General features: G+C 37.6%; 1 protein-coding gene across 7 annotated transcripts in view; it reads right to left on the bottom strand.

Moving 5' to 3' along the window:
• LOC132386690 (ena/VASP-like protein) overlaps positions 1–21044 on the bottom strand; it is a 251111-nt gene that overhangs the window by 22672 nt on the left and 207395 nt on the right. For all 7 annotated transcript variants that reach the window (XM_059959060.1, XM_059959050.1, XM_059959057.1 and 4 more), the window contains 4 exons: positions 15599–15668; positions 13843–13901; positions 6293–6531; positions 1802–1929 (listed from right to left, as the gene is read on the bottom strand). In XM_059959060.1, the coding sequence (XP_059815043.1) occupies positions 1802–1929; positions 6293–6531; positions 13843–13901; positions 15599–15668 (496 nt within the window). The remainder of the gene's footprint in view (positions 1–1801; positions 1930–6292; positions 6532–13842; positions 13902–15598; positions 15669–21044) is intronic.

Here is a 21044-nt window from a genome sequence, read left to right as displayed (position 1 = left end):
TCTGACGCTCCAGAGAAAACAACCCAAGTTATTCAGCCTCTTATGATAGCACATGCCCTCTAAACCAGGCAGCATCCTGGTGAACCTCTTCTGCACCCTCTCCAAAGCCTCAACATCCTCCCTACAGTAGGGTGATCAGAACTGAATGCAATACTCCAGACGTGGCCTAACCACATAAAGTTATAACATAACTTCCCGAATTTTGAACTCAGTGCCTCAACGAATAAAAGTAAACATTTCATAAGCCTTCTTAACCACTTTATTAATCTGTGTAGCCACTTTCAAGAAGCTATGAACTTGGATTCCAAGATCTCTCTGCTCAGCAACGATGTTAAGGACCTAATCTCAAACAAGAGAAAATCTACAGATGCTGGAAATCTGAGCAACGCACACACACACACACACACACACACACACAAAATGCTGGAGGAACTCAACAGGCCAGGCAGCGTCTATGGAAAAGAGCACAGTCAACGTTTTGGGCTGAAACGCTTTTCCATAGATGCTGTCTGACCTGCTCAGATTCTCCAGCATTTTGTGTGTGTTGCTGTTAAGGATCTTGCCCTTAGTAGTATAGTGCCTCCTTGTATTTGCCCTGCCAGAGTGCAGCACCTCACAATTATCTGGGTTAAACTCCATCTGTGATTACTCAGCCTATATCTGCACTGGTGTATAGTTTTCTAGTTTTCCAGTTTTCTACACTATCCACAACCCCAGTGGGGGAGTCTAGGCCCAGAGAGCATAGCCTCAGAACAGAGGGACATCCACTTAGAACAGAGGTGGGGAAGAAGTTCTTTAGCCAGAGGGAAGAAAATCTGTCTAAAACATTGCCACAGATGGCTGTGGAGGCCAAGTCATTGAGAATATTCAAAGTGGAGGTTGACAGGTTCCTGATTAGTCAAGGTGTTAATGATTTTGGGGAGAAGGCAGGAGAATGGGGTTGAGAAGGATAATAAATCAGCCATGAAGGAATGGTGGAGCAGACTTGATGGGCCGAATGGCCTATTTCTGTTCCTACTTCTTATGCTCTATATACCAGCTGCTAAAGAGAAAGTAGCATTAGTTGTTTGAAGATTCCCAGTAACAGGTGTAGGTCAGAACCATGTGATTTAATTTCCCTAGGCAAGCTCTTAATGAGTGTAGCATACGGAATGACCTCATTAGATGTTGATCATAAAACGTATCAACTGTGCAATGCTACCTATCTATTTCACAGTCAATTTCCTTTTGAATAGTTATCTTCACTGATGACCTACTCAGACTTTTGTCTGGCATTCACACCATCCAAATTTTCCTTTCCACAGTTACAACAGAAGTGAAGTATATATAACGCATCTCCCCATTCCCTGCATTCTATTGGCCCTCTTCATCTCCAATAATCTATGTTGACTATACCTCTTTGTACCTGGGTGCTTGTTATTTTGTTTACCCTTGCTGCTCCCATTCCATTAATTACCAATCTTACTTCAAACACTTTAACTTTTCTTAACTCCTCTTCATTATATCTTGACAGTTTCTTCTCATTGTTCATTCAAATCCCTTTTTGTTTTAGTTTGTATACCTTTAGAATTTTGATTCCTCATTTATGTCCACTACTTCTCCTCTATTATATTTTACCTCTGTCTTGTACATCTTAGACTTAAATATCCCTCCCATCTTGTTAGTATTTTATCCAACAGCATCAGTTAAGTAAGTTTCACTTTCCTGTTGTGTTGGAGTACATGGTACTATACTGGAATATAAACATAGCTTCAAGTTATTCATTGGATTAGGATGTACCTTTTACAAGATAAGCACATACCGTTTTGCTAGTAACTTATTCATTTCATCCATCAGTCCTCCCCCAGAAGGTGCTGCCCCACAGCTGTTTCGATTGGTGTCAGATTTTGACACTCCCCCAGGACTTGAACTTCCTGAACCATCCTCAGGCTGCAAAAGATGAAGAAAAGCAGAACAATTACTAATATTTTGCATCAATCTGCACACACACATGTATATTATATTAACTCTTCCACCATATGCTTCCAACAATCTCCATAATTTTGTATGGACCAAGAACAACAGCTTCGCTGTTGAACCAATCATTTAGCACCACCTCTCCTCATACATTCACTGCTGAATAATTCTGGTACATCTAAGTGGTTGCGCTAGATGGGCATCGACAACAATGGAACAAGCTATTGAATTTCATCAGCAATATGTTTTACCAAAATCAATCCTTGCTTTTAACTGTACAAGTACATTCAATGTAAGATACAGATAAAGAGACACAAATTCATGATTGAAAAACTAATATTCAATAATAGCTACATTTCTCTAACATGTGAATATTTTAATTTTGAGGTTTTGGTGAGAAGGGGTAATAAGAATTAATTCAAAATCCTCCTCATAAGAGGAATGAAAGATTCTTTGAGGTGCCTGTTCTCAGTATCTTTTCCCATGGGCAGTTAGAATGCACAAATGTTCTCCACACTGCAAAATAATGTTAGAAATTAGTATTCAAAATTGGTGAAAAGGAACCACAGAAAGCCAACTTATACTTCAAGTGACATGCTTTACACAAATTACCTTTTTCATTGGCATCATGCAGAACTGTTTTCCTAAACACTACTGGTTCAAGTTTATTCAAGGCAATCAATGAATGCATTGACAATTTAAACAGAGTTTATGCCCCTTTATGAAAAAGCAAGGGTGTGGGCCCTGTGTTCTGATGATGGGTGGCACAACATACTTGCAATTGCTTGGCCGTGTTGAGGGCTTATGAAGCTGCATAACATTAAAACGATATTGATAGCATGATTAGACTTTTAACACAATATTTGAAAATGAAGTTCCACTTACAATTTTTAAGAGTGTCTGTAATAAATCCATGTAATGCAAATAAAATAAGGCAACAACCTTGTAAAATTATTAAAATTTCATGGTAATGAGTAGAGTGTCTATTACATTTTAAAGAAAAAACACATTACCTTAAATCAGTCAGCTGCATGCAAATATGCCTTAGATGTAACTTACAGTGCACTTGACGCAAATGGATTTTAAACATCAAAATATATGAGTGATTTGGGTTAGAAGGTTATTGATTTTAAGTATACAGTGCTGGTGTTATAAATTTACATCAGGAGATCTAGAACAGTTATATGCTTTCAATACTGAGCTGGCATTTTAAATTTGAATAAAATGGGTGACAAAACTGCCAACTTGTATTAACATCTCTGGTAGTGAAATTCAAATTCAGCCACAGATGGGCAGACATAATAACAACAGTAATGAATCATTATGTAATTTTCTTTCTAATTTTCTGTTCTACTGAATCCAGAGGAAGAAAAGTTTTCTGAACTGAATAAACAGCTGATCCAAGAATACCCATATTAGAACACAGAATAGTACAGCATAGTATAGGCCTTTTGGCCCACAACGTTATGCCAATCTCTATAAATTTACTGCACTGTCAATCTAATTATTCCTTTCTGCACAGCCCATAGCTTTTCATTTTTCTTATATCCATGTGCCTATCCAAAAATCCCTTAAATGTCCCCATTGTATCAGCCTCTCTACCACTATTTCTGACAGAACAGTCCAGGCACCTAGCACTGTCTGTGTAAAAAACACCTACTTCTTGATATCTTCCCTGAACTTTCCTCCACTCACCTTATTGCCTTCCTGATTCATGGAATTATGCAAGACTGAAGCAGGGCCATCAGCTCTGCATACTCATGTCAATGAAGTTGCCTGCCTAAGCTAATGCTATTTGCCTACATTGCTCCATATCCCTCTGAATCAGGGGTTTCCAAGCTAATTCAAAGAGTTATTAATTAACAAAAGAAAATGACTTATCACATTTACAAGCTTATAATTAATTCAGGTGAGCATGCAGCCTGTATTTTATATGCATTTCAAGCAAATGTCAAAATGTTGTTAGTAAGATAAAGCAAGAACAAGTTTTAGTTCTTAAATTACAGATTTTTGTGAATGAAGTTTGACAATTAAGTGACAGATATTGTAATGAAAATTAAAATTGCTGAATATTCTATCAACAAAACAATGTTTTAGGCAGAAGGCTATTATTAACCCATTTCAGGATTCATTCCATTAAGTTCTTTCTAGGTCGTTCCTTGGTTTTCATGAGAAATGCCAAACATTTTGTATGTAAATGCCAGCATTCCCCTCTGTAAGTGTCAGGAAGTTCATATTTCCTACACTAACGTGTAAATTCTAAACAGCCTGACAGGTTGGGCTCTTGGTAACTGGGCTCCTCTGCTCGACTCCGCAAGGCCAAGTGCAAGTCCCAAACGTACAGCAATGTTCCAGTTACTCCCCTTTAGTGAATAGTAAATCTGTACCATCAGACCCCACTCTGGGACAGTGATTTCATTTACTTCTGTGGAGATGAGCAACTTCCCAATTAAATGTTAGATAATTTATATTTTTAATTAATCGAGTTTATATAAATATTTTATGCACTTTTATATTTCATAATTTTTTCCACTTTAAAAAAAAAAAATATATATATAAATACTTCATGAACATTATGAATAAGAGTGATTTAGAAACATTCATACTTTTAACAGACAGCTGAGTCAGAGGATGTGGCCTCTGTCAGGTTTGAATTTTCAGCATTTCTGTGAACAGAGATTAATCTGAACACACCCTTACTGCCAGGAAATTCTAAACTACAAAAAAAGGGTCAAAATTATATAGTGTTACAGATGCAACTTAAGATATTAATTTCACCTTTTATATATATATATATATATACAGTCGGCACTCCTTATCCACGGATTCCGCATGCGCGAATTCAACCATCTGCAAATCACGAAAACCTGGAAGTGCTCCTCCAGCACTTGTTGTTCGAGCATGTACATACTTTTTTTCTTGTAATTATTCCCTAAACAATGCAGTATAACCACCATTTTATATAGCATCTGCACTGTATTGGGTATTATAAGTAATCTAGAGATGATTTAAAGTATATGGGAGGATGTGTGTGGGTTATCGTGCATCGGGATAAAAAAAATCTTAAGTTCTCTTACTAAGTAAGTTGGAACAGATACATTCAGTATTATTTAGCGTCAATTAGTCAAACGTTTGTCTTAATATATAGTATATATTTCTATGCATATAAAACACTTAAGAATGTATGTTTCAGCGCCGGGCTTGGGAAATTCCCGAGCTCGATCTAGTGACAGATCGCTATGGAGTGCGCTCTCCACCGTGCTGGGTTGACGTGGAGGATCAAAAACCCAAAACCCCAAAACCCAATAATTAAACCACAGCGTTGATTAGTAATAATTGTAGCTTTCCTCGGGGCAGAGCCTTTCTCACTTTATCCTTTAAAATTGTTCCAATCGTTGACCGACGTAGCCTAACGCTCTTACAATGACCGATGGCATTTCACCTCTTTCTGATTGCTTTATTATTTCCACTTTATTTTCAATCGTTATCACGATTATTTTTGTGAACAGAAACACTGTGCATTCAGAGCTCTGGTGCCGGGTCCTAATGTCCACGGCACTGAGACCGGTTAAATAAGGTCTGGGGTTCTGCTGATCCTCAGGTCCACTGGATTGAGACAGGTTGAATAAGGGACTTAAGCATCCGTGAATTTTGGTATCTGCGAGGGGTCCCAGAACCAATCCCCCGCAGATAAGGAGGGCCAACTGTGTGTGTATTTTATATATATACTCATTTAAAAATATTTTTACACATTGTCTGCAAACACGTGAATTTATTGTAATTGTCAAAATGCTTGAAAGCTTGAAAGTTTAATCACCTCTGTAGTAAAATAACTTTAATTTTTAATGTTGAATCATAGTTGTTGAATTATTACTTTAAAGCAAGTGAACAAAAGTATCTAACAGGTGAAAAATTGGGTTAGCTTAAGACCATTTCTATTCACTTACCCCAAAGAGACTACCATAAGAGCCATGGTCTGTGTTGCGTGACAATAGTAATCCCTCTACCAATATTTTTTTCACAGCAAAATCTTTCACTGCACAGTCTAATACTGTAGTTCTTGATCTTGAAATATTAGCACTTATTAAGTCTCTAATCACATTTTGATGATAAATAATACACAATAATTTTCAAAATCAACATTACTTGAATGTAATAAGCTAAATAAAACATTAAATGTTAAGTTGTTACATAAGAATCTAAATTTCATTTTGCCACGTAAGGGCTTAGAAGGAGAATGATCAGTGTACCACCCATTCATCAATAGAGCCAACAAACAACTTTCCAAGTATCTTACATGGTGCAAAAATGTTTGTAAGAAAAACAAGGCTCCTACCCGGCTAGTTTTCCTTAGTTTAGCCCCAGCGATTGCTGCTGCTAGTCCTGAGGCTGAGTGTCCCTCATCACCTCTAGCTCCAGGGCTTCCACAAGCTGGCAATGGAGGAGGAGGAGGTGGTCCACCTCCAGAAGCTGGTGGAGGCCCTGGTGGTGGTGGAGGTGGTGGGGGACCACCAGCAGGAAGTGGTGGGGGGCATGTAGGTTGTGTATGGGGTCCTCCAGGAAGAACAGGGGGAGCTGAAATAAAAGTTAAAAAAAAGAACAGGGTTAGTCTATTTCAACAGCGTCATGTCTATGCAAAATGGTCAAGATGTTATCAAACACCAATAAAACAAGTAAATGCTTAACTAGATTAAACTCCGTAAAATGTTAATGCTTTATTGCTGGTTATAGTTAAGCTTTACTTCTGTGGTTAGTTATTCAGTGCAAGTTAAAATTACTGGTTAAAATTATGTGTCATATGTTTAATTCCATTAATATATCATTCTTGGATACTTTTTGAGAAAGGTGGTTAATAAATGCACCTTCCCCTCTAATAAGGGCTATTTTAAAGGACTAATATAATAGATGAAAATATAGTTTGCTTGCTTTATAGTTACACCATAAAACATTCAATTCTTTCCTTCTCTGTCTATATTCAAATAAAGTATTAAGTGGAAAAGAATAACATCTTCAGGAAGAAACAAATCAGATGAGTGAATCTGCTAATTGTTGCTAATTGCTTAACAATCCTGCTTTGTAGCATTTGTGTTGGAATATTATAATAACCTGTAATTAGGACACAAATTTCCAATATTTTTAGAAAAACAGAAGATAGAAAACAGGCACTACAATTACTAAAAGATTTCCTTAAATTAAAATAGTGTAAAACTGCAAACAAATCTCATTAAAGTAGTCCTTTAAAATTTTGTATATCAAAAATCATTTAAGTAAAAAATATTCAAGCCAAGCAGAGAAGAAATAGAAAATAAAATGAGATGTTTTGAGCAAACAACACAAATATATTGTATGATGCTAGCAATAGCACCACTTACCCAACTGGGTAATAGCAGTTGTAGTGACTGATGTCATAGAAGATGAGGTCTTCATGGACATTGCTGCCTCACAGAAGGCAGCATGAAATGGAGGAGATGTAGTGAAGTGTGAACGGGACTTGTAAAGCTGTTGTGCAGAAAGTGATGAGAAAACTAGTAGCTGAGGATGAATGTAAGAGAAAGGTGGACCACTTAAAATAGGCATGTGAGATTCAAGACCAGATTTTAATGTGCAAGAGCCCTCTGCATTCTTTACTTTTGTTGGCCTGGAAAAGGCAGGGTGAGTTGATGGTAGAATATTATTTTCATCATGACTCCTCTGGTTTGTTTCAGATGAAGCTGACTGCACTGCAGAACCCATTGACCTTTTAATCTTCTCATCATGCAGACGAGTTAATGAAAGACAATCTGGAATTGTAGGCTGAGATCCAACAGCCTTGTGAGGAGGTGTGGCGATCGTCACAGGGGGCAATGAAGGAAGTGGAGAGGATGTATGATGAACAGGTTTAGGCTGTAAAGTTGAAGATTGGAAAAGAGTGGAGGTCAGGGATAATGGGATCTGTCTAATACGTCGACTCATGGTCCCATGACTTGGTTGCGTAGGAGATAAGGTAGAAGTTAGGGAAGTAGATAATTGTACTGAAGAGGATCTAAGAAGTGAGGATTTAGTAGAAATTCCACTGGATGGAAGGTGGCAAGGATCATCAGCAAACACTCGTTTAGCAGAAGCTGCAGAATCAAAGGAGGAGGCTCTGGTATAAGAAGGTGGAGAGGGAGTTTTAGTAGACATGGTTACACTGTAGGTGTTATATTCAGGTGGAGGAGACTGGCTATGGAAAGGGGAGCGGGCAACTTTGATCTGAAGGGTAGAAACTAAGCAACAGAAGCAAAAGAAGAGAAGAAACAATAAGTAAAATATATTTAAAAAGTCAAAACAGAGAAGCATAAACAAAGTTTAAAATATTCTATTGTTAATACAAATACCTAATATGCCAGTGAAATGGCAGTAATTCAATGCATGCAGACATGGTCAAGAAGTTCAGTTGTTGTTCAGATCAAACATTAACATAGGGAAGATATATGATCTAAGTAACTTTGACCACGGAATGTTAGTTGGTGCCAGATGGGGTGGTTCGAGTATCTCAGAAACTGCTGACCTCCTGGGATTTTCACGCAGAACATTCTCTAGGGTTTACAGAGAATGGTGCGGAAAAAGAAAAAAACATCCAGTGAGTGGCAGTTCTGTGGGAGAAAAAGGCTTGTTAATGAGAAGTCAGAGGAGAATGGCCAGTCTGGTTCAAACTGACAGGAAGGCAACAGTAAATCAATTAACCATGCATTACAACAGCAGTGTGCAGAAGAACATCTCGGAATGCACAACACATCAGAACTTGAAGTGGATGGACTACAGCAGCAGAGACCACAAACTTACAGTTAGTAGCCACTTTATGAGGTACAGGAAGTACTTAATAAAGTGGCCATTGAGTGTATATGGTACCACATACTACCCTGAAATTCATTTACTTGCAGATATTTATGGGAAAATACAGAATTTTTACCAAAAACACACAAATAAATTCAAACAACCAATGTGCAAAAGACAGACTGCATATAAAAATAATACTGAGAACATGAGTTGTAAAGAATCTTTGAAAGAGTGTTAATCATAGATGAAAAACCATGCTGAGAGGGATTTTCAACTATATTTTCATTTTTACATATTGTAGGATATTTACTTCCTGCGGAAAATCATACTTTTAATTGTGACATGCTCATGGTTAATATGCAGAGAATTAAGGAATAGAATTATTCAAAGTGAATCGTATTTCATGCTGTTGTTACGAATGTGCTGGTCATATAGAAGTTAAGATACAGGCTTATATAACATTGAACTCTCGTTAAGGGGAGTATTTGAACTTCAGAAAAAAGTAACAATTTTGCTGCATTTTTAGGTTTAAAAACAGGCAAACCTTTCCTCTGCCTTGATCTATAGGATGCAAGACTCATTTTGTTTTGGTGTATAAAACTCATTTTGTCCAATGACGAAAACAGCCGAGCCAGTGTCTGATTCCATTTTAATTAATAAGCCATCCATTTCTGGTGTAAGCCATATTGCTTGTCTCTTGTTAGTTTTCATATTGTAAATTTCAAGGTTACCTTGTCCTGTGTCTCTCTCATCACTATTAGAATTTTTCATCAACAGCATGCAAATTAACACCCTTTTTGAAAGTGCAACTTGACTTATCATCTTTTTCTCTTCCCTATGCAGTCTGCCTGACATGCTGTTTGTATGTGTCCTACTTTATTGCATTTTCTGCATGTTTCACCTTTAAAGCTGCATTAGTCTGGGTTATGTGAGCCCCTGCCAAAAGGAAACACAATTTGTTCAGCCAAGCCAGGTTCTGTTCGGATATTGCAATTTTTTTCATGCTCATTTTCATTCCTGACTGCAATTCAATTGTGTCTGTCTGCTGTTTTCATTGATACAGCAATTTCAACTGCTCTTTTAAATGTAAGTTGTACTTCAGTTAGGAGCTGTTTTTGAATGCTTTCTTGTAATATTCCACACCTTCCTTTCGATTCAACTTATGAAACCTAATGTGTTCTGCAATCAACAATAGCTTTTGTTCTAAATGTTCCTGCATTACTTTTACTGTACTAACAAAGCTCATTTTGGCTGGCTTGATTGGAGCAGTTAGACATCTAAACAAACTGTAAACTTTTAAATCCGATGCACTCAGTACAATTAGCATTTACTTTTCATTGACTATTTCATTTCCTTCAAAATACTGTTCAATTTGCTCAGTATACAACATTTGGTTATCCCCCGTGCAACCCAATATACAGTATCTATCTTTTCAATGTAGCCATCCATTTCTGGTCTTTAAAAACATTTTTGGTTGTTATCACCCGGTACTCACTGCTTATGAACCCATGTATCTAGTCTGTTTTCTGCCTTTTTTAAAAACTCGACAGTTTTTTAAGAACTCAAATGTCTTGCTGTGCTTTTTTAAAAAGCTCAAACATCACGCTGTGCTTTAACAGGCAGGAACAGTCATCATCGCAGGTCATTTAAAACGTACTCGTAGCCATTGTAATGTTTTGTAATCCAGGAGAATGTGTTTTAGTTTAGTTTTGACTTTAGTGAGGCACACACTAATGACATGGTGGTGTAATGACATATGCCATTCACGTACTTTTAAATATAACCCATAATGAATTATGTAAACAACAAAGAATGTTTTGTCAAACAATATACTTACAATATTACTCAAATATCAGTGAAACATTAAATAAAAATCATTTGGTATTGTTAAAGTGGAGGTTGATAGGTTCTTGATTAGTAAGGGCGTCAAAGGTTACTGAGAGGAGGCAGAAGAATGAGATTCAGAGGGAAAATAAATCAGCAATGATTGACTCAATGGGCCAAATAGCCTTATTCTGCTGCTGTGTCTTATGGGCTTATTCTACTCAAGAGTGTCTCCATGAAAGTGCCTGTCTGCCGTGATGAATTCAGATCTTTTCCTTCTACCAGACTGAGTGTTCAGTGACTTATTCACAATTACAACAGGCAGTAATTTTTCCCCCTCAGATCCTAGGTTACAATCTCTAGCACAGGATGGTGTGAATTACATGCATGCAGTTTCAAGACCACAATTCTTTCTGATAATAAAACAGAAAGGAATTTCACTCTCTTAATATCAAACTGATATGAGGTCAAAACAACAAGTTATGTAAGCTGGTGTCAGTATGAATTAGAATCAGGTTTATTATTATTGACATATATTATGTCATGAAATTGTTGCTTTGTGGTAGCAGTACAGTGTAAAGCATGAAAAAATTATTATAAATTATAATAAAAATTAATAAATAGCACAAAAGAGGAATAGCGAGGCAGTGCTCATGTGCATTCAGAAATCTGATGGCAGAGGGGAAGACGCTGTTCCGAAAACAACGTGAGTGGGTCTCTGCCAGCTCTAATTAAGATACCTTCATCCTTCGCTAGTCCACTGTGTAAAATATAATGGGTTAGCATAGTAAAGCAAGGGTGATTATTTGGGATTGAGTACCTTACGACATGGGTAATGACCGCAACATGTAACAAATACATAGGTACAGAGCATATGTGTACTGAAAGCTAAGCCGCTCTGTGAAGTGTCATCTAGCTGACAACTGATCTACTGAAATGATGCATATACAGCCTGGATTGCTCTTCCCTGTCATTAATTATAATAGTGTCCCCTTTACCACAATGCCAAAATGAAAGCCAACACAGAATAAACATTCCAAACCAAACTTGTATATTATATCACACCATTTTTACAACAGCCAACTATCACACTGTTGAATCTTTTACAGCTTGCCTTACTGAAATCCTCATGAGACCTTTGCAGCAGAAGTTGCTTGTTATCTATCCTTGCTGTCTGCACCAATCACTGTATGTAGTGGCTACCTCTACGGCACCAACATTTGTGAAATGCATTGACTGTATGCCTTGAAATGAGAAAGAAGACTGCGCTTGTACGAGGATGTAATTTTGTTAGCTGGTCCATGATTACACCATCTAACTGGAGTTTGGGTTGATGCAGAGATAGTATTAGTTTAGAGAACATTAACATTTTAAGTGTTTTCACTCCTGTCAGTGTTCGTGATTTCAGCAAAAGGAGTCTCGTGGAGAGCCAGCAGTGACGTGCACGGAATTCAGAACATTCGGGTGCCCACAGTTTATTCGTGCTGCCTCTGAATGTGTAAGATCAAAACCTACAAGAGAGAGTGAATGTTGTGTAAGGTGCTTGGCCTTTATGTTTATCATGACAATGTACGTAAGCTATGCACTATAGATGTGAGGTTTACAGCTGTGTTTGTTAGGGCATGATGGAGAAAATGAATGTATAGATTGGAGGACATTGACTATAAGTTACAGAGCAATACAGTACAGATACAGATACATGCTGATAATATAAATCTTGATTCTGAGAGAACAGTAAAGTTAATACTGACTAGATCAGCTGTGGTGAAACTGGCACAGGCGCCCAAGGTGGCATGCACAAAAACTTGGTTGGCATGAGCCATGCAGTGCTGCTCCTTGATTTTTTTAAACCCGACCCATAAAATAACGGTCCATAATAATTATCCTAGTTGCCAAATAAAGCAGAGAATGATTTTACAACCTGAGAGCAGTGAAACGTTTTCACAAGGAGCATCTTAAACTGGCTGTGAGAACACATGACATTGTATGATATATTTTGAAATCTTCACACACCTGGTGTACCTACCAGTATTTGGATAGTAAATGGTTATGTTAGCAATACTTTCTTAGAAATAATGATATTTTTCAAATGTCTTTTCAAAAGATTAATATTAATAATTCTGAGTAGATTTTCAAAAATGCTTCATTTATTTCAATCTGTCTGATATTAATAGTTAGTCAATACACATAAGTGATAGAACTCATTTCTTTCCTTAAAGTCCATAATTATTGTTACTAATTCATTAATCAATAGTAATCTCTGTTCAAAATATCCATGGCAGTTAAGAGAATTTTTTTCAGAAAATTGTTGCTATTTTGGGTTTGCCACCCCTAGACTAGGCCATTGAATTTATCATATTCAGCATGTAGTGTAAAAGTGGTGTGATAGTTTAATTTCAATCACAAGACAATTATTCATACATAGTAGCTCCCGTCTCCATAATCAGGGATATCAGTCTTAGGCCACTAACTCCTCTGCCATGAGATAGTGTGAACTATTGTAATGCCCATGGAAACACTGGCTCTACTATTAGCCTATTGTTGTGTACAAACACCGATGGGATTCATAGATCAAACTGTAGTGCAATACTGAAAGTATATTGACCTACTAATATGTGCCAACACTGTCAGCTCTACAGCTCAGTTGGTACGCAGAAACAAACAGAAGTAATATTTGTATTTGCATCCAGTCTCAATGCTTACTCTTGGGCCCTCTTGTCATTTATATGTTCCTCTGCATTTCCATTCTCTTGCGAGCAACAGCAAAAAAAGTTTCAACTTCTGAATGGGCTCCAGTGCTCCCCTGAGAAATGCTCAATGCCAGGTTTAACTAGACCAAGTGTGTATATCACAAACCCTGTATATTTGCACATGGGCTTCAATCAGCATCCTACATCTGCTTAGAATTTGTAAGTAGCCTCATGCCCACTTTTGGTGCTGGGCTGCCTAACCCTTTTAAATTCCTTGAGCATATAAGGGCTGATAAGATTCCCTCTCCCACTACCACACACTCTTCCCGATTAGATCCAAAATGCTGGGCATCTGTTTCCTCCTGAAATGCAACTTTGTATTAAGTATCTCCCTAGATGCCTCTGTTCATTCCTATCTCTGTGCCCATATATAATTTTGATGCAAAACTTCATAATCTTATCCCTTAGGACTTTACCATTTTATTACTGTCGCTGAAATGATCCATAAGGAAATTGACTAAAGAAACAAAGTTCAAGACTGCACCATGCATGAATAAGTTCAAGAACTCCTCACCAGACATGGAAGCCCGTCGATCTCTTTCCATTTGCTCATGTCGTTGTTCCATTATTTGCCTAAAGAAGTTATTCAAAATAATTATTGACAGAATCCATTTAAGATGGAGGCGCAAAAGAAATTCAATTTTATTAGCAAACAAATTTTACCAGTTGCATGGTTTAAACTTAAATAAATGTAACAATGTAAAGCTAAATAAACATTATTATAATATTGCTTAAATTCACTGCTTTGGGAATCACCAAAACGAAACAAAAATGACTTTGGGGAGATTATAATCTGGCTCACCATGATAATCTTTATATAGTTGCAGTCTTAGCAAAGCCCCTAATGTTGTCTCTGAAACTGATATATCACAAGCTAGAATGTTGAAGCTTTTTATTTTAGGAAGTCACATTATATAATGGCATTTTCCGGATGTCATGCAATTGAAAATAATTTTTCCTCAAGAGTGAAATGTGATAATGATGATTTCTGGCATATTTTACATCAGACAAAAATGTGATACCTGGTTTGCACATTGTTTGCGCCATTCCCTATATAATGCACTGTGGGAGAACTGGACCATGCTATCTAATCAGTAACCATTTCAGGGCAGCACTAGGTCAAGTTGGTCCTCCTATCATAGTGTTCAACTGGGAAATCTATCAGATGTCTTTCTATCACCCTTTAGGCTATTGCCTTTGTATATTATATTCCCCACTCCTCACAACAGATCTCATTCTCCACCTCCCCCGTCCCCACACCACATCAGCTCCAATCTCATGTCTTCCCAAGACCCTCAATCCACTGGATGTATTGATCTCACGACACCATCATTCCCTCAAAATCCACCCTTATTCTTCTCCAGTTTATCTCATACTTGGTCTGTTTGTCACCCTTCAACTTAAACTGTATGCTTTTGATGGCCCTGAAAGTGTGATTCCACCCCCCCCCCCCCCATTAGATCCGGCTGAAGCTTGCAGCAGGTGAGCAACTATCACTGTTATTGGTACTCTGCTGCAAAGATCATCGACTGCATCCTTTATGGTGAACTAGAATTCCTATGCTGAAATACCTTAAGGCAATGTATCGTGATACATGATTCCAAAATTTAGCAGTTTCATAAAATATTGATTATCATCTCAGATAGCCAGTTTCCTAGACCAGTTGTCATATTAAGCAGTTTTTAGGCCTAAGCAACCTGCATTGTCACTGGAAAAATATTCAGTACAAGAGTGGAGAATTGAGAACAAAAGCAGAGTGAAAAATACATTAATTCTTTAGTTAGCCTTCAAATGTAATAGAGTTAGTGCTAGTCAGTGGACGAATAAGGATATAGCATTATGTTTCATCATCTAAATTTCAAGTGTATACTCATTGCAGGATGAAGAGCTCTCATAGTCATATTAAATTATACAGCTGTAGTACTGTAAACAAAGTAAAAATGTGCCCAGAATATGATACATTGAAAAAGTATTTTGTTTTCTGAAAAAATATATTTTAAAAACCTGTATCGGTCAGTTTGCGCTGCAGATCTTACAATACTTAAGTTACATAGTTGGTAAAATTTTTATTTATAAATGCTCATGTATTACTTTCTGTTGCACTGTTCTCCATCGGCAGCAGTTTTAGATTTCCCTGTTGTTAACAGCAATGATGTATTGCTTGCTTAAGTTAGTTATTTTACAAATATTTCTTCAGCCTTACATTTCAGTACAAAATATAGAAATCTTATTTTCAATAATCATACAGAAAATGTTTCACTGCACTTTACCTTCGCTGTGCTTCCTGATCTTCAGGGGGTGGCCCATTCTGGACCTGAATTTGACGTTGCACCGCAGGACCTGAAGGATCAAGTCAAAATGTTCATCTTTATTTTCATTTCTACAACTGACAATAATTCAAAGGTGTATTCTAACTTCAAGATGAAATGTAAAATCAGTCTTCAAATCTTTCCGTGGCGTTGTTTTCAAAATAGCATAGCTTTGATGGTAAAAGGAGTTCAGAGCATATAGTGCATAAGAGTGTGCAACCATAGAGGTCACGTGGATCTCTATGACCTGGCTTTGTTTAAATAAAACTGTTCAGATACATTATCTAGCTTATGAGTGGGACCATGAATTTATGGCAGATAAGCTGCACATGGGAATTCATGAAAATGTTCACTGGTCAACAGGAGGGGAGAGAAGGGATTCTGGGCAAGTGGGAACTGAGATGGTGAGAGGCTGGTACTGGAGGATTCAAAGGATTCTCCTCCTTTTGGATCACATCGAATTACAAAGAAATCCAGTATGGATACAGGCCATTTGGCCCAACCAGTCCATGCTGACCATAATGCTTTCTGCGATGGCCCATCTCCCTCTAAGCTCTGCCCCTCATGTATCTATCTAAAATCATTCTATTGTATCTGACTCAACTACTTCTTCAGCTGTTCCACTTACTCATCACTCTCTCCATGAAAAGGTTGCCCCTCACAACCCTTTCAAATCTTTCTAATCTCATCTTAAATCTATGCTCCCTAGGTTTGGGCTCTTATACCCTGGGGAAAAGACTGTTACTGTCTACCTTATTTATTCCTCTCATAATTTTAAACACTTCTATAAGGTTGTACCTCATCCTCTTATGTTCCAATAATGGTCATATTGTCCCTATAACTCAGGCCCTGTCGTTCTGACAAAATGCTCTTAAATCTTTTCTGCAAACATGAGGAAATCTGCAGATGCTGGAAATTCAAGCAAAACACACAAAATGCTGGTGCAACACAGCAGGCCAGGCAGCATCTATAGGGAGAAGCACTGTCGACGTTTCCGGCCGAGACCCTTCGTCAGGACAGACAAAGGGTCTCGGCCCGAAATGTCAACAGTGCTTCTCTGTATAGATGCTGCCTGGCCTGCTGTGTTCCACCAGCATTTTGTGTAAATCTTTTCTGCATGTTTTCCAGTTTAAACATATCTTTCCTATAACAGGGTAACCAAAACTGCACATAGTACTTCAAGCTGTGGCCTCGCCAATGACTTATATATATGTTCTAAACATTCTAAAATCTCCTTGGTCTTCCTTGCCCCTGGGCTGCAGACTAACTCTGGTATAGTAAGGTTATGTTATCATAGAATGTAGAACAGTGCAGCACTGGCCAGGACATTCATCCTATGATGTGGGACTGATCTTGATGCCAATTTATACTAATTGCCTTCCTCCTGTGTATCATCCTTATCTCTCGATTCCCTGCATATTATAAAAGACTCCACCAGACTGAATGATTCCACTACTACCCCTGGTAACCTACACTATGCACCTTCCACTCTCTGTGTTTAAAAAAATATGTGCCCTTCTTGTTGTCTTTAAACTTCCTTCCCTAACCTTAAAAGCCCGTCCCTGATCTTTGGCATTCCTTCCCTGAGGAAAAAGATTCTGCCTGTCTACCTTTTTTGTCATAATTTAAAAAACCTCTACCAGGTCTCTCTCTTTGATCCTGTAGAGCAGGGGTAGCAAATCTTTTTGAGAGTGTGTACCCAAATTGGCAATAATCTCGCATACCATGGTAATTTTGAGCAGGGTTACTGATTTGTAACATAATTAGAGATTTTTTAAAGGAAAAAGGATGAATGCTGTTTCTCATTTATGTATAGTCACTCTTTTATTATTAATAAAATATAAGAGATTAAAATAAATGAAGCATTTTAGAAAAACAGTTCAAAATCATTAATATTAATGTTTTAAAAATATAATTAAAAATAACATCACTTCTAAATAGTATTGTTAGTGTATCTCATATATAACATAAGAACTGTGGATGTGAAATTATAAGCTTTGAAGTTATATGCATAGAAGATCAAGGAAAGGAAAATAAAAACACTTTACTCTCAGTGAGACTTTTGTTGCTGCACTAAAGATGACATTTTATATCCTGTTTGCATTTGGTTATTTTGAGAGCTATGCACATAGCACTAGTTTCATCATTAAGTCTACTTCTATAATTAGACTTGGCCAAGTTCACTGAAAACAATGACTCACATGGATATGTCGATAAAAATACTGTAAATATTTGCCATTTCAAGATTAATCAGATAGCTAAAAGTTACAGGAATGGAATTCTAGAGTTTTAGAACATTATTGTCTGGATTTTTATGCTTTTATCCAGTCATAATCAATCTCTTTTGATGTTTTCTGCTTTGTAAATCAATCATTTGCATTTCAAAATTATCCAAATTAATCCACTGCAACATTTCAGAATTCAGTTTGTCAAATATTACACTGAAAAAAGATCTAGTGCTTTCCCAGCTTATATGATGAATAAACTCTTCTCAGGTTCAAGCCAGGTACAGGTATCGACTATAACCGATGTTTCAATGAAGAAGAAACCGAAGTTTTGATTCAAGAAGATGGCAGAGTTTGTCATCGAAATATCGGTTATAATCGATACCTGTACCTGGCTTGAAGCCCAAGAAGAGTTTACTCATCAAATATTACACTGTTTGCATACTTCATGAATTTTGCAGTTTCTTCAAATGACCTGAATTTAGTGAATCTTTAAGAAAATTGTTCAGTAGTTGAACCAATGATACTCACAAATGCTCTGAATGTCTGTCTTTTCAGGAATTTCAACATCTGGCATGTTTTATCTAGGTTTACAAAATATTTGGCACTATATTTAAATAAATACAGTTTGATTTCAAGGGTTATCAAATATCAAATATAACATCAGGTCCTCTGCCCAATCCCTGTAGCTGGCATTCAAGTCATTTAAATGTGAGGAGAAATCTGCAAAAAACATCAAACTACAAATATACACAATGTCATATAATTCTTGTCAAAAAATATTTTCATTCATCTAAAACAGGCGAATTTTATCCAAGCATTCAATTCGCCTAAGGACGGAACCTCCACTAAGTTAACAAACATTGTTGTACATTAGTAGTCCTATGTACACTGAATTCACCTTCCTCACTACATTCAGAAATTGTCTATTTTTCAAAGCATGCCTAAAAATGAAATTGATTTCCTTGGTTACAATTTTTGTCTTTCAAGTTCCTTAAGGCCAGATTTTGCTTGTGTACTATACAATGAAAGTCCATCAGTGGAAATTAAACTTAAACAGATTAACACAACTTGCCTCTTTATCAAACATGCTGGATGCACCATCAATTGTCAGGCAATCTATTATTATAGACAACAGACAATAGGTGCAGAAGTAGACCATTCGGCCCTTCGAGCCTGCACCGCCATTTTGAGATCATGGCTGATCAATTACTATCAATACCCGGTTCCTGCCTTGTCCCCATATCCCTTGATTCCCCTATCCATAAGATACCTATCTAGCTCCTTCTTGAAAGCATCCAGAGAATTGGCCTCCACTACCTTCCAAGGCAGTGCATTCCAGACCCCCACAACTCTCTGGGAGAAGAAGTTTTTCCTTAACTCTGTCCTAAATGACCTACCCCTTATTCTCAAACCATGCCCTCTGGTACCGGACTCTCCCAGCATCTGGAACATATTTCCTGCCTCTATCTTGTCCAATCCCTTAATAATCTTATATGTTTCAATCAGATCCCCTCTCAATCTCCTTAATTCCTGCATGTACAAGCCCAGTCTCTCTAACCTTTCTGCGTAAGACAGTCCAGACATCCCAGGAATTAAGCTAGTGAATCTACGCTGCACTTCCTCTACAGCCAGGATGTCCTTCCTTAACCCTGGAGACCAAAACTGTACACAATACTCCAGGTGTGGTCTCACCAGGGCTCTGTACAAATGCAAGAGGACTTCCTTGCTCTTGTACTTAATTCCCTTTGTAATAAAGGCCAACATTCCATTAGCCTTCTTCACTGCCTGCTGCACTTGCTCGTTCACCTTCAGTGACAGATGAACAAGGACTCTGAGATCTCTTTGTATTTCTCCCTTACCTAACTCTACACCGTTCTACATCTGCCTTCCTGGTCTTACTCCCAAAGTGGATAACCTCACACTTATTCACATTAAACACCATCTGCCAAGTATCTGCCCACTCACCCAACCTATCCAAGTCACCCTGAATTCTCCTAACATCCTCATCACATGTTACACTGCCACCCAGCTTAGTATCATCAGCAAATTTGCTGATGTTATTTTTCATGCCTTCATCCAAATCGTTAACCTTATTGAAAGGTTAACTTGTTGATCAGACAATTCTTTTAACACTACTTTAGATATTTCAGGTGCTGTGGTGTGTTCAGGTAACATTACCAAGAAGATCAATTTTTTGCAAATGTCATCATCCCTACAAAATCAAACAATAATGTCTACCCTAGCTCTCATCAAGACAAACGGAAAAAAAATTACCTGAACTAATATCTTATTTTAGAATCTTAGGATGTTATCCTATATCTTATGGTCTTTTGTTCTAGTATCTTTTGTTAGTTGTTTTGCTAAGTTTGTTCTCTTCATTAATCTATCTTTTAGTGTTTTTCTGCTCACTGGCAAATCCCTAACATGCTGAATAATTCTTATTTTTCTGGCAAAAAGGTAAACCATCAAAAATGAAAGGAGCACACTCTAGCCATGATTCTTTAACATAGATTTCCCAGCACTGATGGATTTCCATGTTTCCATGTAGAGCAATAATCTTTGAAATCTCAAAACTAGCAGCAACTGAAATAAATGTCAACAAAATATTTGACCAAACACGAGGAAATCTGCAGATGCTGGAAATTCAAACAACAACACACACAAAATGCTGGTGGAACACAGCAGTCCAGGCAGCATCTATAAAGAGAAGCACTGTCGACGTTTTGGGCCAAGACCTTTTGTCAGGACTAACTGAAAGGAAAGATAGTAAGAGATTTGAAAGTCATGGGGGGGAGGGGGAAATGCGAAATGATAGGAGAAGACCGGAGGGGGTGGGATGAAGCTAAGAGCTGGAAAGGTGATTGGTGAAAGTGATACCGAGCTGGAAAAGGGAAAGGATCATGGGACAGAAGGCCTCGGGAGAAAGGGGGGGTGGGGAGCACCAGAGGGAGATGGAGAACAGGCAAACAACTAAATATGTCAGGGATGGGGTAAGAAGGGGAGGAGGGGCATTAACGGAAGTTAGAGAATTCAATGTTCAATGTTCAGGTTGGAGGCTACCCAGCCGGTTTGTAAGGTGTTGTTCCTCCAACCTGAGTTTGGATTCATTTTGACAGTAGAGGAAGCCATGGATAGACATATCAGAATGGGAATGGGATGTGGAATTAAAATGTGTGGCC

The sequence above is a fragment of the Hypanus sabinus genome, chromosome 2 (genome assembly GCF_030144855.1).
Source record: "Hypanus sabinus isolate sHypSab1 chromosome 2, sHypSab1.hap1, whole genome shotgun sequence".
Taxonomy (NCBI): Eukaryota; Metazoa; Chordata; class Chondrichthyes; order Myliobatiformes; family Dasyatidae; genus Hypanus; species Hypanus sabinus.
This window is presented reverse-complemented; position numbering and strand designations above follow the sequence as displayed.